The 18,682-nt window shown below is 41.6% G+C and overlaps 1 protein-coding gene across 2 annotated transcripts; it reads left to right on the forward strand.

Moving 5' to 3' along the window:
- Positions 1–3,996: 3,996 nt before the first annotated feature.
- CD164 (CD164 molecule) lies at positions 3,997–18,522 on the forward strand. 2 transcript variants are annotated; one of them, XM_048493030.1, is made up of 6 exons: positions 3,997–4,315; positions 5,718–5,804; positions 9,605–9,691; positions 10,444–10,518; positions 15,274–15,351; positions 15,976–18,522. In XM_048493030.1, the coding sequence occupies exons 1-6, from the start codon at positions 4,210–4,212 to the stop codon at positions 16,113–16,115; spliced, it is 573 nt and encodes a 190-aa protein (XP_048348987.1). In that variant the 5' UTR covers positions 3,997–4,209; the 3' UTR covers positions 16,116–18,522. The 2 variants fall into 2 exon arrangements, with proteins under 2 accessions (XP_048348987.1, XP_048348994.1); XM_048493037.1 differs by having other exon boundaries at positions 4,006–4,315; positions 15,277–15,351.
- Positions 18,523–18,682: the final 160 nt, after the last annotated feature.

The raw sequence follows: 18,682 nt of genomic DNA on the forward strand, positions 1-18,682 counted from the left end.
AAAATGTTCGACTAATATAAACATGATTCTGTTCCATTTTAAGAAAGTAAATCTAAACCTTTTGGTATCTTTTCCCATTTTAGAAATGTTAATTGCATTTGATAACACAGTGGCTTTGGAACCTAAAACTGATTCAATGCGGCTACATTCCAGAGAACTCCTTTAAATATACCCAGTGGCATACTGCCCACGGGGACATGTGGGGTTACATGTCCCAGACAGCACCCATTTTGTCACATGGGGGTGGAAAATCACCCCCCACAGTCCCCTGGAGGTGGTGGCTGAGCTGGGGTGGGCCGGGACTAGCTGGCAGGCAGCGGCTGCTGCGGCTGGTGAGCAGGCTGGTCTGGTGGAGCAACAGAAATGCAACAAGCACACAGCTCCTGCTTGGCCCCACCAGCCTCTGCTCGGGCCCCAGCCAAAGATGTGCTTGGTGCTGGCTGCCATGAAGGGTGAGTGGTGCCCACACAGCCTCCAACCAGGGGACAGCAGCCCAGGAGGGGAGGCAGGCTTGGTGTGGGGCTAGCCGAGAGGCAGTGGTGGGGGAGCAGGCGGCTCAGGCTGGGGCCAAGGGGAGGCGGGCTGGCTCGGTGCAGCAGTGCTGTGCCAGGGCATCCAATGCCCCTGGATGAAGCCCAGCTTCAGGCATGGGGGTGGTTAGGACAACTCACCCCCCCCAGCACCTTACCTGCCCCCTCCGGCCCCCTCTTGTCAGCATGGCACCCTGCATGAGGCAGGGGCTTTGTGATGCCCCCATAACCCAGCTGTACCTTGTGCCTGCCGGGGGAATAGGGCACCGGGCAGAGGAGTATCTAGGGGAAATTGGGGCGGGGGGGGGGAGAGAAAACTCAGATTTTCCCTGGGCACCATTTTCCCTAGATACACTTCTCAATATACCCAAGAAGATGCATATTCTCAGCTCTTCAGTCCGCTTTTCTTCAAATAGCAGTCTTCAAAGAGCAGGCTCCTGTGATGGTGGTATTAATTTAAATTGAATAAACAAACAAGTGGCAGACTTCTGGTGTTCACCAAATGAAGTAACACATAATTCTACAAATCTTCATAAGTGCAAAGGGAGGTTTTGGTGTACAGACAAAATAATTTGAAAATGAAAAGGTAGGTTTTGGTGGAGAAAATGGGAAAGACAGAATTCATTTGTTAGCTCTGCTTCCAATACCTCAATTATTCATCTATTGTTGGCTGCCACATATTAATACCACCTTCTTAATATCTATAGGAACAACACAATTAGTTGTATACATGTAGTAGGTCCAGAATGACAAAAATTAGCAATGCAAAAAAAATGTCAGACGTGATATAAACCATGCAGAAACAAAAGTAAAAGACAATGCAGTAAACGCAAGATAATACATACAATAAACAATGGAATAGACAACAATTCTGTTTCCCTTATAAAAGCACCCTCCTGAACTGTTCCATTGTATTACAGCTTTATTCTCTTTACAAAATACACTCTTAAACAATTTTATACAATTTGTGTGGCAGCCTTCCAGGTCTTTTCAAGCAGGCCATTTTACATGGGAATGGCTGCAAAGACTGAATATGTACAGGCCACTATCAATCTCATCCATTTGCAGGTTAAGTTTCAGAAGGCTTTGCTCAGATAAGTGGTGTTATGGCTTGATGCTTTAAGCAAATTGGTCTTATCATGTGTATGTGGATACAAGGACATGAAGGGCTTTACATATAATAACCAGTTGAATTGAACCCAGTAACTGATTAATAATTAACTTACTGGAGAACAGGTGTAATATATATACTCTGCCAAGCTCTGGGTAGTAATTGAGCTGCATTACTCTATATCACTTTGAACTTCCAAGTGGACTGCAAGAGCAAACTCATGTAGAATGCATTACAATAGGCTAGTAGTGGTAGTCTCAAGGTCACTGTGGAATGGATCCAGGTGACCAGATCACCCAAGTTACAAGGAAGCATGGACCTTCCAGGCTAAATGAAAGTAGAAGAAAAATGTTTTTGTAGCTGCACTAACTTGCTTCTCTAGAAAGCGTTATGCAGTATAACTCCAATGATCTTAACTGAATACCTATTCACATGTTGCATGGAGTAGGAATATCCCCACTCTAGTCTTATTAGACTCTTATTTTTGCAGCCACAGACCAACCCAGCTACCCCTCCTGGGAGGTCTTGAGCCACTGTCCAAGTGCTGTGGTTAAATGGCTAAGAGCAAACAAGTTGAAAGTGAATCTTGACAGGATGGAGGTAATGCTGGATGGGAAGACTGAGATATTAAAGGATTTTCTGCTTCTCACATCTGATGGGTTCAGCTGACCCTTGGTGTCTCTAGCCCTGTTCACAATTTACAATAAACACATTAAACAATAAACACATTAAGAATGTGGTGTAGTGGTTAAGAGCAGGTGTATATGTGGTGTAGTGGTTAAGAACAGGTGTGCTTTAATCTGGAGGAACCGGGTTTGATTCCCCGCTCCGCCACTTGAGCTGTGGAGTCATATCTGGTGAACCAGATTCGCCTGTGCACTCCAACACATGCCAGCTGGGTGACCTTGGGCTAGTCACAGTTCTTCAAAGCTCTCTCAGCCCCACACACCTCACAGGGTGTTTGTTGGGATGGAGAAGGAAAGGAGATTGTAAGGCCTTTTGAGTCTCCTTACAGGAGAGAAAGGGGGGATATGAATCCAAACTCTTTTTCTTGATTTTTCTTTTTACATGCATAGAACAGTTCTGTTACCATCAACACATGTACACTGGAATGAATAACATAGACGTACAGATCACTATGAAAGTAAAATGATATGTAAACAAGTAGTAGTAATGTAGGAAATATTAGTTTGTAAAGCAAAATGACCAGGGTCTAAGTGTCAGTGTCTAGAGAGGGAACAAACACAAGTCTGAAGTGAGAGCTGTGACGTACATATTGTTGATATAATCATGGTTTGAATGAACAAGTGTACTGTCAAGGAAAACAGGGAGTATGCGACAAGATGTTTACAATGACTCGGCTGTTCTGCCCTCCTACAGACTCTGCTGAGTCATACCTAGGTCCACTGTTCCTTTAACTAGCTTCAGGCACACCCTTTGCTCAATAAGAGATAGGGTTGTCTGGAGAAGGCAGGGTGGGTTGTCAATTCTGATACCAGACCAATCACCTTCAGACAATTGTGTGGTTGCAAAATGTAACCAATCAGATATTTGCAAACTTAAATTGCCTGTTTGAAAGACTGTATAAAAAAGTGTCTTTCAAATTGTTCTTTGGACATTGTTTTTAGCTGACTACAACACATTGTCCCGCTATTATTGCAATAAAAGCTTATCTGCTTCTTTGAACCAATCTATGTGTCCCTGTGTAATCAGGAGACTGCTGGAATTTTCCAACAGTAACAGTGGGAGTTGTTCTACTGGCCATGGTTAGCTCTTCCACCAGTGCTTCAAACATTACAAACACATGGGTTGTACAGCTGCTGGCCTCCAGGTGGAGCCTGATGCTCTCTCACAATTACTATTTGTCTTCAAATTACAGCCATCCATCCCCCAGGAAGAAATGGCAGCTGGGGGGCGGGGCGGGGAATGTTCAGGGGCATCGGGCAAGGCCCCTATGGCATCCCATTCCTACTCAGGTATTTTCCCAAAGTCTTCACGTTTCCCAAACTAGTATTGGCAATCCCGCAGTTACAGCTGGTTAGATTCAGGTCCATGAATCAATTATGTCATTAGGGCCTTTTACAAATAACAAAATGTACTTTTTTAGTGGTAGAAGAAAAACTATGGTGTGGATGCAGCCTATTCAACAATTCAGCCAGGCCTAACATTGACGCATTATTGCACGGACTGACGCGTCAACGAATACAGCCCTGCCCCGCCCGCCTCCTAGGGCCGCCTGCATTCCACCTCCCCACCCCCCGTCCCGAGCATTAGAAAAGCGGGAGCGCCCATCGTCATAAGGAGGGGCGTGGCCACATGAAGCCAGATAACGCTTTGCGCCTTTGCTTCCCTCAATTGCCTCCCAGCTTTATAGACTTTTCACACAAGCCCGCCCAACGGCCATATCACGTGACCGTAGCGCTCAGCCGCGGGGGAGCGGAGTGACGCAGGGACCGCGCGGGAGGAGGGCGTTAAGCGAGCAGAGCGGCAGCGCCAACGGTTTCCTTTCCGCCTCGTGCCGCCGCGAGCGTTCCGTGTGTTCCTGCTCCTCCTGCCCCCACCGGCGCCATGACCTCCCGCCGCCCCTCGGCTCCTCTGGGCTTGGCGATGCTGCTGGTTCTTCTCGCCTCTTGCTTCACCTACCTGAACGGAGTCGCCGCGGGCGGGGAGGAAGGTGAGGACTGGGTTGGGCTCGGGGGCGGTGTTGCGGCCACTTTAGGCATGAGGCTTTACCTGAGCAGCGCTTGCCTTGTAGCCAAGGTGTCGGCGCTCAGGTTGCCCCTCAGTGAGCCTTAATAATCCCACGAAGGAGAAGAGCGGCGGGGGTGGGGTGGGGGGCTTCCAGGCCATGGGTGTCTATTAAGGATGCGCTCTGCGCTTCAGGAGCCTTCCTGGCCTTCGTCAGTCTCCAGGGCTGAAGGCCCTACTGTTCTCCTGGCCTTCTAGGGTGGGCGAAGGGGAAGGATGTGGGTCACGAGCTTGGTTGGATAAAGGGGGCGGGGGAGGGTTCAGCGAGCGTGAGAGGATGAAGGTCCCAATACGTTCCCAATACTGTTATGGATGGGGGGGGGGGGACAGTGTCACTTCACTCGTTATGCTTCAACCGTCGGAAATGTGTCGGGGATTAATATTGATGGGGCCGGACAGTCGCGGGGGGGAGGGGGCGGAAGAGTGGAACACTAATTTCTTCCATACTGCGGGTGGACCGAGTAAGGAAGCATTTGATGGAAATCTCAACTTTAAAACATCGTGGGAGCTGGCCCAACTGGTCTGTGAGTAATCGCTTGACCTTTTGGAGGGGGGTATAAGATTAGATTTGCTTTACCCTTGACAGGTAGATTTTGGCAGGGCGAATGATGGCTCCTCCCCTTTCTAGGTGGCAAATTTTCAGGAGTTGGGAGGGGAACAAGGTTTGTGGTAGTAGCCTTGTGGTTGCAGAAAGGGTTTAATTTTCCTGGAAAGGAGCCCATCTTGAAGTTGTGGGGGTGGTGTTGGAGGCTGTGTAGTTCTGATGTGTCCTTCCAGACCAATAATGATGTGCGCTGTGTGGTATTAGAGAGTGGTGTTCACATACTTGTAGTGCTGTCAACTTTGAAAGCTCAGGAATATTCCAGGAGATAAAAACATAGCTCTCTTCTTATGTAAAACTGGCTGCTAAATGCACTTGCTTCTCTTGCTCTGATGACGTCAAGCCATTTATTAGATTTGTGTTAATTCAAAGAATAAAATGCTAGGATTTGCTGTTCAAATACCTGTGTTCTTGTTTTTGTAGACTGCAAGTTAATTTGAGAGGTCTATAAGGTTTTACTCATCTATTTGACTTTGTTCTTGAGGAACTGTAATATTTTATCATTCAAAGCTCTGTTTTTCTCTCCTATTGTCTAGTGTGTGGGTTGTCTCTTATCTGTTTTTTAAAATAAAAATAGTTCCTGTGTTTACATGGTTTAGTTCACATAATTTCCTTCCAGATGACAGTAGGGCACTACGCTGTGGCCTAAAATACTACAATTGAAGCTACTCACCTGTTGCTTATTAACCATCTGATTTGTAAGAAATAATGTGTTTTTTCTTTTCAGCTGACTGCACAAACCGTAACACCTGCCTTTCCTGCCTTAATAGTACCTTCAAACCAAATGTTACCTGTTTGTGGCTAAAGTGTGAAGGTGAGCTTTTTTTCAGACTTCTTCAACTCTGGTTCCTTTGTAAATTTTACCTCTGGAACTCTCTAACTTATTAGCCATCTGCTAGGCAGGCATGGGCACAGAATCTATGATTTCTAAGAGTATTTATAGTTATTTGCTTGCTCTGAATTCCTTAAGTGTATGCATGGATAGTTTTTGATACTCAGTGTTTTCTTTACCACAGATCAGTAACATTAAACATTGATGACCCTATTTTAAAATGCTAAGGCAACTGATGACTGTATTCAGTTTTCAACCAAAAATAAAACACTTGAGATAGCCTTGTAGCTGGACATGATCAAATAAAGCTTTATAACTGCTAGTAAAGTTAATTTCTTTCAGAATTAGTTGATCTGTATCTGCACTGTATTGTTTAGAACCCACTTGCATCATGCAAATTGTCTCATATATTTTTCTCAGCTTTTAAAAACTGAAACTAACTTGTGAAAATTGGGGTCTTTTTTATTCAAAGTCAACTTCTGCCCGTATAGATATGTAACATTTTTGGAAATTTGGAAGCAATGGGAAAATAGGTTTTTGTGTGTGAACTTTCTTGTTACAAGCCTAACCTAAATGTACTGCCTTAATGCCATACAATACATAATTTAATTTAACATTTAAAATTTTACTATAATGTTGCAGATTTATAGAACGTAGAATTATGAGTGCCTTAGTTGTCTAGAAATAAAACTGTGAATGAATCCAACATTTGGGAACAGTTCCAGTGCAGTCTCAGCACATGGCTTTTAGTTTCTGGCATCTGAGAGGCAGGGAGAAACCCAGCATTGTAGTGAACAAAATACTTTTTCTGATGGGACAAGAAATAGTTTCATACAGTCATGTAGGATTAGCAGTTTATTTGTACTGTGGATTAAACTCTATAACATAGAAAACACTGACATTTTCAGTAGCATACTATCATACCAGTACCCATAATAGAAGAATAGTTTTTGGATTTATTGGAGCTGGCTGAGATGGTTAAACTTATTTCTTTGATTAAATGTAACAAATGTACAAATATTCTATAGAATAAAAAATTATATAAAAAAACTTATTTATTTGATTGGAGAAAATAAGTTATCCAAATTTATCAATAACTGGAATCCCTAATAGATTTTTTGCTTAAGACCGAAAAAAATGAACAGATGATTTGTGGATTAAAGGGCTAGGACAGTGGTGGCGAACCTTTGGCACTCCAGATGTTATGGACTACAATTCCCATCAGCCCCTTCCAGCATGGCCAATTGACCATGCTGGAAGGGGCTGATGGGAATTGTAGTCCATAACATCTGGAGTGCCAAAGGTTCGCCACCATGGGGCTAGGAGAATAAGCAAATGGCTATAACAGAAAAGTGTAAATTCTACTTAATTAGTAAAAAAATATAGTAGAAATTAATTAGTAGAAAAAATTATTTACGTTTATATTTTTTGTTTGTGTTTTCGTCTTTTTAAAAGTGTTAAATAAAGTATCAAAATAGCTTATTGTAATATATATTATTTCCAATTAATTGTGGACAAAAGTTGTCATTCATTAAGTTGTCATACTTTTGGAAACAGTAAAGTTGCTGTACTTAATGTATTTTTGGAAACATAGTAACATAGTATATGTCTACATTATACATGGAAATTTTCATGATTTAAAAGTTTTCATACGATTTAAAAGTTTTCATACGACAAATGTTGAATGAATAACAGCATGTTTATCTGAGGAAGGGAGCGTAAATCATGATTTAAACTACCAGTCAGTAAGGCTAAATGTAAATAAAGGCACATTCTTTCTGGTATAATGTTAATATTTACCGTCAGATTGAGGTTTCATTTTTAGAATAACTTTTCAGATTTTATAGTTATATTAGAATATACAGATCGTTCACTTTGCAGTAATTTCATTATCTTCAGATTTGTTGAAGCCACCAGACCTTGTATTTATTTGTTGTAGTGTTTTCATTTCGCATGCATGGCTGTCTTATTCATTGATAGAGGAACTTATTGAAATTTTCTCAAACTGAGTCTCTGAGTTCTCACACACTCTGCTGCCATTGTAGATGTTTGCCTCCAGGGAAGGAATAATATGATAAACCGCAGACAGTATGCACACAAAGATTCCAAGACCTGTGGAGTAGTCTGCTTAAAAAGTTTCACTTTCATTTTCACTGCTTGTCACTCCACACTTAGACTGGAGGGGAGGGCAGACTGGGAGGAGAGTGGGCACCATGGATCTGGGTGGCACCCGACCCCCTGAGCTGCGCCAGCATCCAGAAGGATTCTGGCACTTCTGGCAGCATTCCTGCAGGTTGGCTTTCACTGGCCTTTGGAGCCCAGAACGCCCCTGGTATAGCCCTGACTCACACCACCCAAAAGGGTGATGTGACTCCATTTTTGGGCTAGGAAGATTTTCAGGTGGCTGGGGCGTTTCTGGCTTTTGCTGCCTTCCCACACTGCCTGGAAGCCCTCTGGGGCCGTTGCAGCAGTAGTGCCATCTCCATCCACCTAAGCCCTTTGGATTGGGCTGTTAGCTCCCTGTGCAGATCTTTTCTGCTCCAAACAATCTTCTATTCAATGTTTTGTTGAAGGCTGTCATGGACGGAATCACTAGGGGGGTTGGTGGTTTTCCTGGTTATATGGCCATATTCCAGTAAAACACGGCCATACAACCCAGAAAACCCACAACACCCTAATCTTCTGTTCATTGAACTTCTTGAAATTTAACACTTAGGAGATAAGGGGTTGATTCTGTGTACATAGATTTGCAAAGGAACAGTGGGATTAAGATTTTTTCCAATATGTTTATAACATTTTTGATGTCAAGAAGAGGTATTTTATCTTCAGACACAAATGTACAGTTTTGTGAATCGCAAAACAAAGCATCTGATAATATCGTCTCAATAGGAAAATTGTCTAAAATAATTGTACAGAAACCTTTGGAAGAGCATGACATTGTGAATGGATTAGTGGAATTCACCCCCCTCCCCCAAACTTTGTGTTAATATATAGCCTCATTCTACATAATTCAAAGCTAGTCCTTATTTCATGATGAATAACCTTTGTACTATAATGTATTTTATATAGAAAACTACCTTTTTTCCTCAAAAAACTTTAAAAAATTGATTAATTGATTTTTAAATCATTGACTTTTATCCACCCTGGAAGGGAAAAAACTTACTGGCTCCCAACCCTGCTTTGCCTCAGAGATGTATATACTGTTTCATTCTCACGAACTTCACATGTAGGCTCATGTGATTAAGTGATTTCCCATTATACCGCTCCTCTATAAACGTTCTTACAGGTAGTATATTTCTTAGCTTTTAAAAACTAGAAGCTTCATTGTTAAGCATAGGGCCATGTGTGTATTCAAGGGCTATTTTTCTGAGTTTGCAAACAATAGTTTTCCTTTGCACCATAATATATGTTGTGTACAAAGTTCTGGAGTGGAGCAGTTGCTGTTTATGTGGTCAGCCACTGGCTATACTTAGACTTCTCTTATAGAGCTTTTCACAAGTATTTAGAGATGGTGGAAGGATGAGACTTCTTGATCTAATAGTCTTTGGTTAGCAGCCAGAATCCTTAACCCATCTGTTCTTAAAAACAGCATTTTGGCTGAACCAGGCAGTTGTGCTAGCGTGGAAAAAACAGAGCACCCAGTAGAGCAAATTAATAGCTGTAAAAATATTTCTAGAAAAATGTAGAAAATATTCTCCAGTGGCGCTTTTAGGCAAAGTATCTTGCTAAACGCTTTACTTTGATTTTTAAAATTATGAACTGAATGCTTTTCTTTTTGACAGAAGAGAAACTTCCGACATTGTTCCGATGTACAAATCAAACGAAAAACAGCTCTTGTATTATTTATGAAGATCATCAACAATGTTTGGGTAAGGAATTAAATACTGCTATGGATGTGTTATTGTGTATTTAAATACTTGTATTGATGTCAAAAATTCATTATTTTAGGATTCAGGCAACTGGGATATATCCAGTGTGGGTGTTTTTATCAGGTGAGGGCATGCAGATTTTGTTTCTGTAAGCGGCTTAATTTTTTCAAGCATCTGGAGAGCTGCCAGCTACATCACAGCAGTGCAGTGGGTGCAACTGGTAACAAAACAAAAGCCTGTACAGAAATCACAGCATTTTAGATCAGGTCTGCAGTGCTTTTCTTTGCCCTTTTCCCCAAAACGTCGCCCCAAATGTTAGTTTGTCCTGTGAGGGAAAATAATATAGTTACGATTATATTTTCCTTGAAGAGTCAAATACCGATAGCAGTTTTGGTGCAGTGGGAGAGGGAAACAAGTACCACGTTCCTTTCCAATACAGAGCAAGGGTGTGCGGGGAGAGTGGAAAAGGATGGGAAAGAATGCAGGTGCTGCTTTCCCATCCAGAGTAGAGATTTGTATTTGCATGGGTTTCTTTCAGAAGAAAAAGAGAACCTGCTGTGGTAACTTTGAAAGGAAGGATGCAGAGCTCATTCTAATTGCTTGAAAGATCACTGATTACTCTTCAGTGATCTTCTGCCCGCCTATTTTATATTATGTTATCACAAGAATTCCTGAAGCTGGAATGGCTACTGATAATAACATGGATTTTCCAGTTTTCTAAATTGTTTTTCCAATTGCTTCATAATCATTAGCTATTCCCAATGGGACAACCGCCGCTTCCCCAACCATCATTCCTCCCACTAACACAACCGGAAGTCCCACCCCAGGTAAAACATTTTTTTTTTGTTTTATATTCCTAGGATATTAGAAATAAATGTCAAGATTTTGTGTCAGATAATTTAGTTTTAGGCATTGCTATTAGCTCCCTAATCTATTAAGAGCAGCGGGGAAGACTTCCTGCTTAACTTCCCAAAAAGTTGGATTTCAGCTTCTCAGTTACCGCCTATCCTTCCACTTTTACAACTTTTTTTTATGAGAAAGCCTGAGAGCCACTGAGACTCAGAGTCCTAGTGCCCAGCTAGGCTGTCCATTGTAAGTTAGGGGTTATTTTAAACAACCCAACACAATGGACCTTCCAATTTGGGCATAGGACTACAGTCTGGTAGTATACACACACAGTAAAATATTGAGTGTGACAAACTGAGCGTTAGGGCTGTGCACATGAAAATCTGCAAGGACTTGTGGGGGGTGGGGATCTCATTTCTCCCTTCCCCACTATTTCTTCTTTCCTTTCCCTAAAAGCCCCCATAGCCTCTCTCCTTTTCCCGTCTCAGTTTGTCTTTCTTAGTCGTTCATCAGCGTATCTTTATCTGCCCTCTGTCTTCAGCTCCCCCCTTCCACCAGCAGCCTCTGCCTAGGAAAATCTTGACCCAATTGTGCAGTGCTGGCTACCAGATCAGTTACGCTTGTTTAGTATGGACCTCTCAAGGAATTATGGGGAGGTGGGGTCACATCACTTTTCCTGTCCTTACTATTTATGACTTTTGTGAAAACAGTAAGAAGTATTCCTCTTCTCACACTATTTCCCTTTTTCTTCTTCCTGGCAATCCCCATATTTTCTTTCTGTTCCCCTGCCTCATTCTTGCCTCAGCCATTTACCAACCTACTTTTTGCCTGCCTCCCATCTTCAGCTATGCTTGTTTATTTACTTCATTTATCCCCAGCCTCAGTGATGGCCAATAGTCCCTCTAATCTTTCCCCAGTGCTGCACAGAATGTCTCAGGCACTGCTTTTAGCTTCTCACTGAGTGAAGATGAAATGCCACCTGGGAGAGCTCCTCCTACTGATTCGCCCCTTTTCTCTGTGGCACCAGTATGGTGGCTGGATGGCTCCACATCTGCAGAGTTTACAAAGAATGTTGGTGAGGACCAAAGCAAGTTATCTCATTCTCCTCTCCTCCTTTTTATTGTCGCAACAGCCCAGTGAGGTATATTAGACAAAAAGTAACTAGCAAAGCATCTCCTTAGTGAGCTTCCATTGCTTCCATTTGTTAAAGGTAAAGGAGATGCACTGTGAAGAATCTGTGGACCATATTTTGCATCACTGCCCCTTTTATACAGAGGCAAGAATGTTATTACTACTGCCCTATTTAATTGGCACAGACAACTGGACTGACCAGCAAAAGACTGTGTACTTACTAAACAACAACTCCGGAATAATCCTAGAACAGACTGCAAGATTTCTCAAATTGGTTGTCAATAAGTGATCTTAATTTAATTACGTAATCTATAGGTCATGTTTCCAACTCATTTATACTTCTTTTTGTGTAATAAGATGCCATTAAAGATGTATTGTATTGACTTCCATTTGTTAAAGGTACAGGAACTCCTTTTATCATTTTGAATTTTTGTAACACTCCCCAATTCCCTGACTGGGTACCCAGGCTAGCCTGATCTCACCAGATCTCTGAAGCTAAGCATGGTTGACCCTAGTAAGTATTTGGATGGGAGACCTCTGAGGAATACCAGACTCCTGACACAGAGAGCAGGCTCTGGCAAACCACTTCTGACTGTCTCTGGCCTTCCCCCCACCAATGGTTTCCATATGTCACCTGGATCCTAGATCTTGACAACAAAAAAGATGCTCCTTTCATCATTTTGAATTTTCTATCCCTCCTCCAATGTATTTTTTTAGATTTCAGATTTTCTTGCAACCCTGGACCATTTTTCAGATATGCAGAAAGATCTGCCTTGTCTGTTCACAGCTCCAGTCACTGAATTTAAGTAGTCTCAGATTAGAATATACAAGCTGGTATCCTCAGGCACTTGCAGGAGATATCTTATTTTCCCCCTCCTCTGCTATTTCCTCTTCTCCTTCCCTGAAACCCTCATAGCCTCTCCCCCCTTCTTGTTTCCTTCTTGAGGTTGCCAGCTCCAGATTGGGAACTTTCTTGAGGTTTGTGGTTGGAGCTTTGCGAGGTGAGGTTCGAAGAGGGAAGTGACAGCAGAATATAACACCATAGAGTCCACCCTCTAAAGCTGCCATTTTCTTCAGGGGAACTGATCTCTGTCATCTGGAGATCAGTTACAATTCTGAGTGATCTCCACCCCCCATCTGGAGAGTGGCAACCCTAGTTTCATTGGAGAAAATAGCTGCCTTGGAGAGTGGAATCTCTGGCATTATACTCCTCAGAGGTTCTGCCTCTCTGTCACTCCCACCCCCACTCCAGGTATTTCCTAACTTGGAGTTGATAACCTTGTCTCCTTCCCACCCACCAGACAACTTACCTTTGTCTGCTCCTCTGTCTTGATCCCGCCCCCCCACATACACACACAGCAGCCTCTGTGTAGGAAGACTGTGGCTCAGTATTGTGTCTGTCAGCAACCGGGCTAAACCATTACTTGCATGCCAGGCAGCCCTCAAGGACTTGTGAGATGGTAGCTTACTTTCCCCAGTATCTCCCTCCCCACAGTATTTCCTCTTTCCTTTCTCCTGTCTCATTCTTTCCTCAGCTATTCACCAGCCTACCTTTTGCCTGCTGCCCGTTTTCAGCCATATTTCTTATTTAATTACCTAATTTTTACACCAGCTTTCTCTTCAGCGTAGACCAAAGCAGCTTATATTAATATCCTCTTCTCTTTATTTGCACAACAACCGTGTGAGGTGGGTTACTCTGAAACCATGTGACTGGTCCAAAATCACCCAGTAAGCTTCCACAGCAAGATGGGAATTAAAATCCATTTCTCCCCAACCCTACTCTGAAGTTCTGACTGATATGTTGCACTGAGTTTCATAGGGTAGCTGCTGTTGTAGCAAGCAGCCAGGCCTAGTTGAGTCATGCAGTTCGGGTGGTATCAAGTCACTGAGGTTCTGGCCAAGCCTAAGATTGCCAGCCTTCCCCAGACTCTACCAAAAACTCTCCAGGAATTTCTCAACCTGGAGCTGGCAATCCTAGCCAGGCCTACCCCAGTGAGTTCTTCTTCAAAGGCTAAAGTAGGCCTGGAAAGAACCTTGTTCCTTCCTCCTGCCTTACAGAACCAAGCATGGAATGGCAGGAGGAGGGAGCAGGGCTCTTTCCAGGCCTGTTTTAGCCTTTGAAGATTCACACTTCAGGCTTGGAACCTGCCACCAGCCCTTTTTCCCTACCTAAACAGCCAGAAGCCTTCCAGCCTTCCTGGGATTAAAGTCAAGAAAGTCACCCCTGCAAGGTAGGCTACCTGCAGCATTAGTTTCACAAAAGAGTTAAACTCGTAGACATAGCCATGTGAACCTACATACTGGATTAGACAGAAGCCACTTAAAGACAAAACACGACAAATTATAATGAAAGGAATTTATTAAAATTGTGCAAGAGTATTTCAGTGAACAGTTGGTAGTGTGGCAGTAACATAACGAAAACTAAACCACAAAGGACTAACTACACAGTAAATGGTTCAAAATAACAGATGTTAGTATTCCAGCTGAAATCCTCCAGCATTAATAAGGCCACTCTTATCATCAGCATACCAGACACCATGTCTAAGCAAGGACCCGCCTCCCCCTCTTTTTAAGTAGGGGCTGTTCGACAGTGGAATATACTACCCCAGAGAGTGGTGGAGACTCCTTTGGAGATTTTTAAACAGGCTGGATGGTCATCTTTCAAGAGTGCTTTGATTGTGTATTCCTACATGGCAGGAGGTTGGACTTTATGGCCCTTGCTGTCTCTTACAGCTCTATGATTCTTTCCCTCTGCTTTCTCCATAAATCTCCCCCTCTCCTCTGACAAGCCCCCACTTCTTCCCCTTGCTGCTAATCTTTCCTGTCACTCTCCTCCCCTTACCTTACCAGTGGTGGTAACTGCATTGTCAGGAAGGTGTTCTGGGCTCAGAGCAGCTTCCCTGACACCAAGCTAGGCATGACTCTAGGCCTGGCCACAGTGGTGGAAGTGTCTGGGAGCTGCCTCCTGATAACTGGAGGACCTGGACCTGGAGAAGGTCCTGGTTGCCAGCATCATCACCAGCTTTGAAGAGAAAGGTTAGTGTATTGTCTGCAGATGTATATCGTAGGTAATGCTTTTTCTTTTTGGAGAGGATTTAACACACACACACCCAGCCCATGTAGTTTTTATAAAATATTGGATTTTTCTGCAAAGCTGGAGTGGTCCCTCAAATTTGTAGCACAATCTGTTTAGTGCCTTGATCATGGATTTAGATATTTGCAGATGGGTGCCACTCTTGAGAAACAGACATATAGATATGAGATATGATGATAAGCAGACTGATTTCCCCATTTGATTCCATTCTCCTGAAGCTCAAATGTTCTCTAGTTTCAGGAACTGTGGAGTGTTAAGAGGATACTTTGTGCTTAGGCCTTATTTTTTTCTTAAGTTTATAAATATGATGGGAAATCTCTAAGCACGGAGAAATCTCTGCCTTGTGGCTCCTTTGCCCTGCTGATAGGCATGGGACTATCAATGTTGCTATTGCAAGAACTGGTGTTTAGTGTGTAACTCATTTAGATATGTTTGTATTCTGTAATGATATACCAAGATTTTTACGTTAAATAAAATTAGTTCCTTTCAACTTAAGTGAATTTTTGTTAAGCAGGTAATACAACCGCAACTACACATCAAGTAACATCTAATAGACCTAAAACTACAGTAATCACCACTACTGTACCAGGTACTCTTTTATTTATAACAGTATCTTATTCAGGCAAAGCTGTCTTGTAATATGCAGAAGTAAACTATATTGTGTGATCAACCTGGTAGACAATTTAGATTTTGAATATTTAGTTTTAAATGTTGCTGTTTAATTAAGCTCCTTTCCAATTTTTTTCCATCTCTACTATAAAATAGCAGCAGTTTGCCAAGATTCAGGAGTTGCGACCCTGTTTCCCCAAATATAAGACATCCCCAGAAAATAAGACGTTGTAGACGTTTTGCTAAAGTGTGAAATATAAGGCATCCCCCAAAAGTAAGACATAAGTTTTTGTTTGGAAGCATGTCTGACGAACAGAACACAGAAAAATAAGACATCCCCTGAAAATAAGACATAGCACATCTTTGGGAGCAAAAATTAATATAAGACACTGTCTTATTTTCGGGGAAACACGGTATAGCTCTTTTCTGAGGTCTGAAGAATTGTTCTTGGAGCCAAGGGTGTATTAACAGGGCTGTTCCTGGATCTGCATTGATAGAATGGTAGCTGCAATGTGGGACTTGAATTTTATAAAATGAAAAGAGAATTCTGAAAGCACTGTAATTTAACAACCAATACCTACTAAATAAATGTGTTTTTTGACAGGCACACAGTCACCCCGCAAATCCACATTTGATGCTTCCAGTTTTATTGGTGGGATTGTCCTTGTGTTGGGTCTTCAAGCAGTAATCTTCTTCCTGTATAAATTTTGCAAGTCCAAAGATCAAAACTACCATACCCTCTAGGATATTGCTTTTCAGAGGACTCGTAGCTCAACATCTGTGGTTAGCTGAATCAACATCTATTCCTTATGGAAGACTGCAATCCAAAATATACTTATTCTTTATGAAGACTTCTTTAAAAGAATATTTTTGCAACATGCTTTGAAGATTGTGTGAATCATGTCTTAATCTGCAAGAATACTCGCAATATTCTGCATGAACCCTTATTGGCTGTATTAAATGTACTGTAGTGGCTGCTGTTGCTGCTGCTGCTGTGGAACCTTTTCCCTCTATCTGACATGCCAAATGTAGATTTGTATTCAATGGCAGCAGTGTCTCAGTAGAGAATTGCAGTGGTTAAATTAGCTAGCCTTAGTTCTAGTATTTCCTTACGATGCTATTAAAATGTGAACTACTGATGCCTTGGCATAAAAAACTATTTGTGAAAACTATGGTTTATATAGTGTATTGCTAGGAAATTGTGACGGATTTGTCCAAGTAAATACTATCTCTTCTCCCCCCCACTCCCCATTACAAAAGCCCAAATTTTTCTATACTGGATGATTAACAGAAGGAAGCCCAGGAAGAAGTTGATTAACTTCGTTTGTTTTTCCTTTGTCAGGAGAAAGACCAGTGCCTTAATGAATAGGCTGCAAATTAAAATGTTTATGTCATCTTATTTGTTTGAGGTACAGTGAACATCATTCCACTTTCAGCATATATTTTTCTAATAGATATAAACATGCAATTATGCTTATTGTTAATTTTAAAGAAAGCAGACAAGGAAAGAGACAACTGTTTTCTTTGTTCATGTGCTGCTTCTGTTGCCATGTCTTCATAGCCTTTAAATCACTTGTCTTGGAAAACACCATTAGCATTCTGTACATTGAAAGTACTGTTTTCAGTTGGTACCCTTAGTGCTGTCGGATATTTCAAAGTTACAGTAATTTGTGATGGCTTTGTGACTAGTATGTTTGAAATTCTGTTCCCATATAGCAATACAGTTCAGCTGATTGGGCACTTGAAGCTTCTTTAGCTCATGATTTATTTTGCAGGTTATGATGAACATAGTTTTTAAATGTTATAAATTCAGTTTACAGATTCACTGCTAAGTGCTGCTCTTGGATGAGCCTTTGGAGCTAGAGAAGGTTACAAGGGATGCAGAACTTGCTCCATTGTAATATCGGGATTTACAGTACATTTTGCGGGGGGGGGGGGGAGTATGCTGCACCTCTGGACATTAAAGTTTGACTAGTATTCACTTAAATAATGTTACATAAAAAGTTTGTTGATAAGAATACACAGCTAATAGTACTGTAACTTAAACGTTCGGACAATTGCACTCAAAATAAGACAATCAGCTCAGGTGTATGAATCAGTACGTTGGCCAGACAGTGGTCAGCAAGCAGCATATCTGAATTCTATGATACTTATGGCCTTACAAAAGTCAGTTGATCTAGTTCCCTCTCTCTTATGGTTCCATAAATTAAAGCTGAGGATCTGAACATAGTATAAAATATAATAGGTATAGATAGAAAGTAATGCACTTGTAAAGAGTTGGAAGTTGTTGAAAAGGAGAACATGTACCCTTCATAAGCTTATCCTTAGGATGATTAAACTCCTAAAAGGAATTTAGTGTTGACTCCTTACTGGCTCTTACTTTATTTTGTAAACTAAAGGAATTGAAACAAAAACAGTGCTACATGCAATTCCATGACTGAAAATTAAGCCAATATTGTTACTGACCCAGGAAGAACAGCTGTTTCAGACCATCAAAGAGCCCTGTATTCTGTGCTGGTCTTAAAATTATAAATCCTATTTTAAGTGCCTTAAACTTTTTTAATGATTGGTTTCATGTCTGAAGAAATGTGAGGAGGGGAATATTAGTCACTAAACCTGCCCAGTGCCAGCAATTGCTATTTTCCAAGGACTTAAAATTCAGGTGCCCCCTCTGCTATTCAGGAAGTTTGCATTTTCTACTTGGCTAGCATATAGCTGTGTGTGTAGGATTTAGGATAACTGTCTTTATGCAGTGTCACAAATACTTGGTCACCTAGACCATGGTTGATCATCAGCTTACCAAAATTCAGGCTGTGAGGGGCTGCTAACTTGCAAATACCTAAAATAACTCCCACAGCATTTGACTCCTGTATATGAGGTTTTAAAAATATTAAAAAGCCTGTCTGTGTGGAACAGCTAATCATATGGTTTCTATAAAGCAGTAAATTGTGACTTTCAGGTTTTATCTGGATTGTTTCAAAACCCCAGGTGTGCAAGTATACTTCATCAGGAATGGAATGTTAAGACATTACTGTATTGCATATGTGTAGTCTTCAGTAGAAGAAATGCAAACTAATAATCACAAAACCAAAAATAATAAATGATTACTAAAATGTTTTTGTGCATCTGTTAATAAATTTGCATCAACGCGTGTGCTCAACGGCTATAGAAGTATTTTATGCTAATTTAGTTTCAAAATTATTTTGATAGTGGTTTTTTTAGCTGCAGAGGAAGAGTACAGTCTTGTCCTTGTGCAGGTCAAAGGCACACAAGAAGGAAAGAGTATGCTAGCTAATACTGACTGATTTCTT

Source organism: Sphaerodactylus townsendi, linkage group LG01, assembly GCF_021028975.2.
Source record: "Sphaerodactylus townsendi isolate TG3544 linkage group LG01, MPM_Stown_v2.3, whole genome shotgun sequence".
NCBI classification, from domain to species: domain Eukaryota; kingdom Metazoa; phylum Chordata; class Lepidosauria; order Squamata; family Sphaerodactylidae; genus Sphaerodactylus; species Sphaerodactylus townsendi.

Coding starts and splice junctions, on each gene's coding strand:
- CD164 (XM_048493030.1), top strand. CDS start 4,210: ATGACCTCCCGCCGCCCCTCGGCTCCTCTGGGCTTGGCGATGCTGCTG. Junction 5,805..9,604: donor TTTGTGGCTAAAGTGTGAAG/GTGAGCTTTTTT, acceptor TCTTTTTGACAG/AAGAGAAACTTCCGACATTG. Junction 10,519..15,273: donor AACCGGAAGTCCCACCCCAG/GTAAAACATTTT, acceptor ATTTTTGTTAAG/CAGGTAATACAACCGCAACT.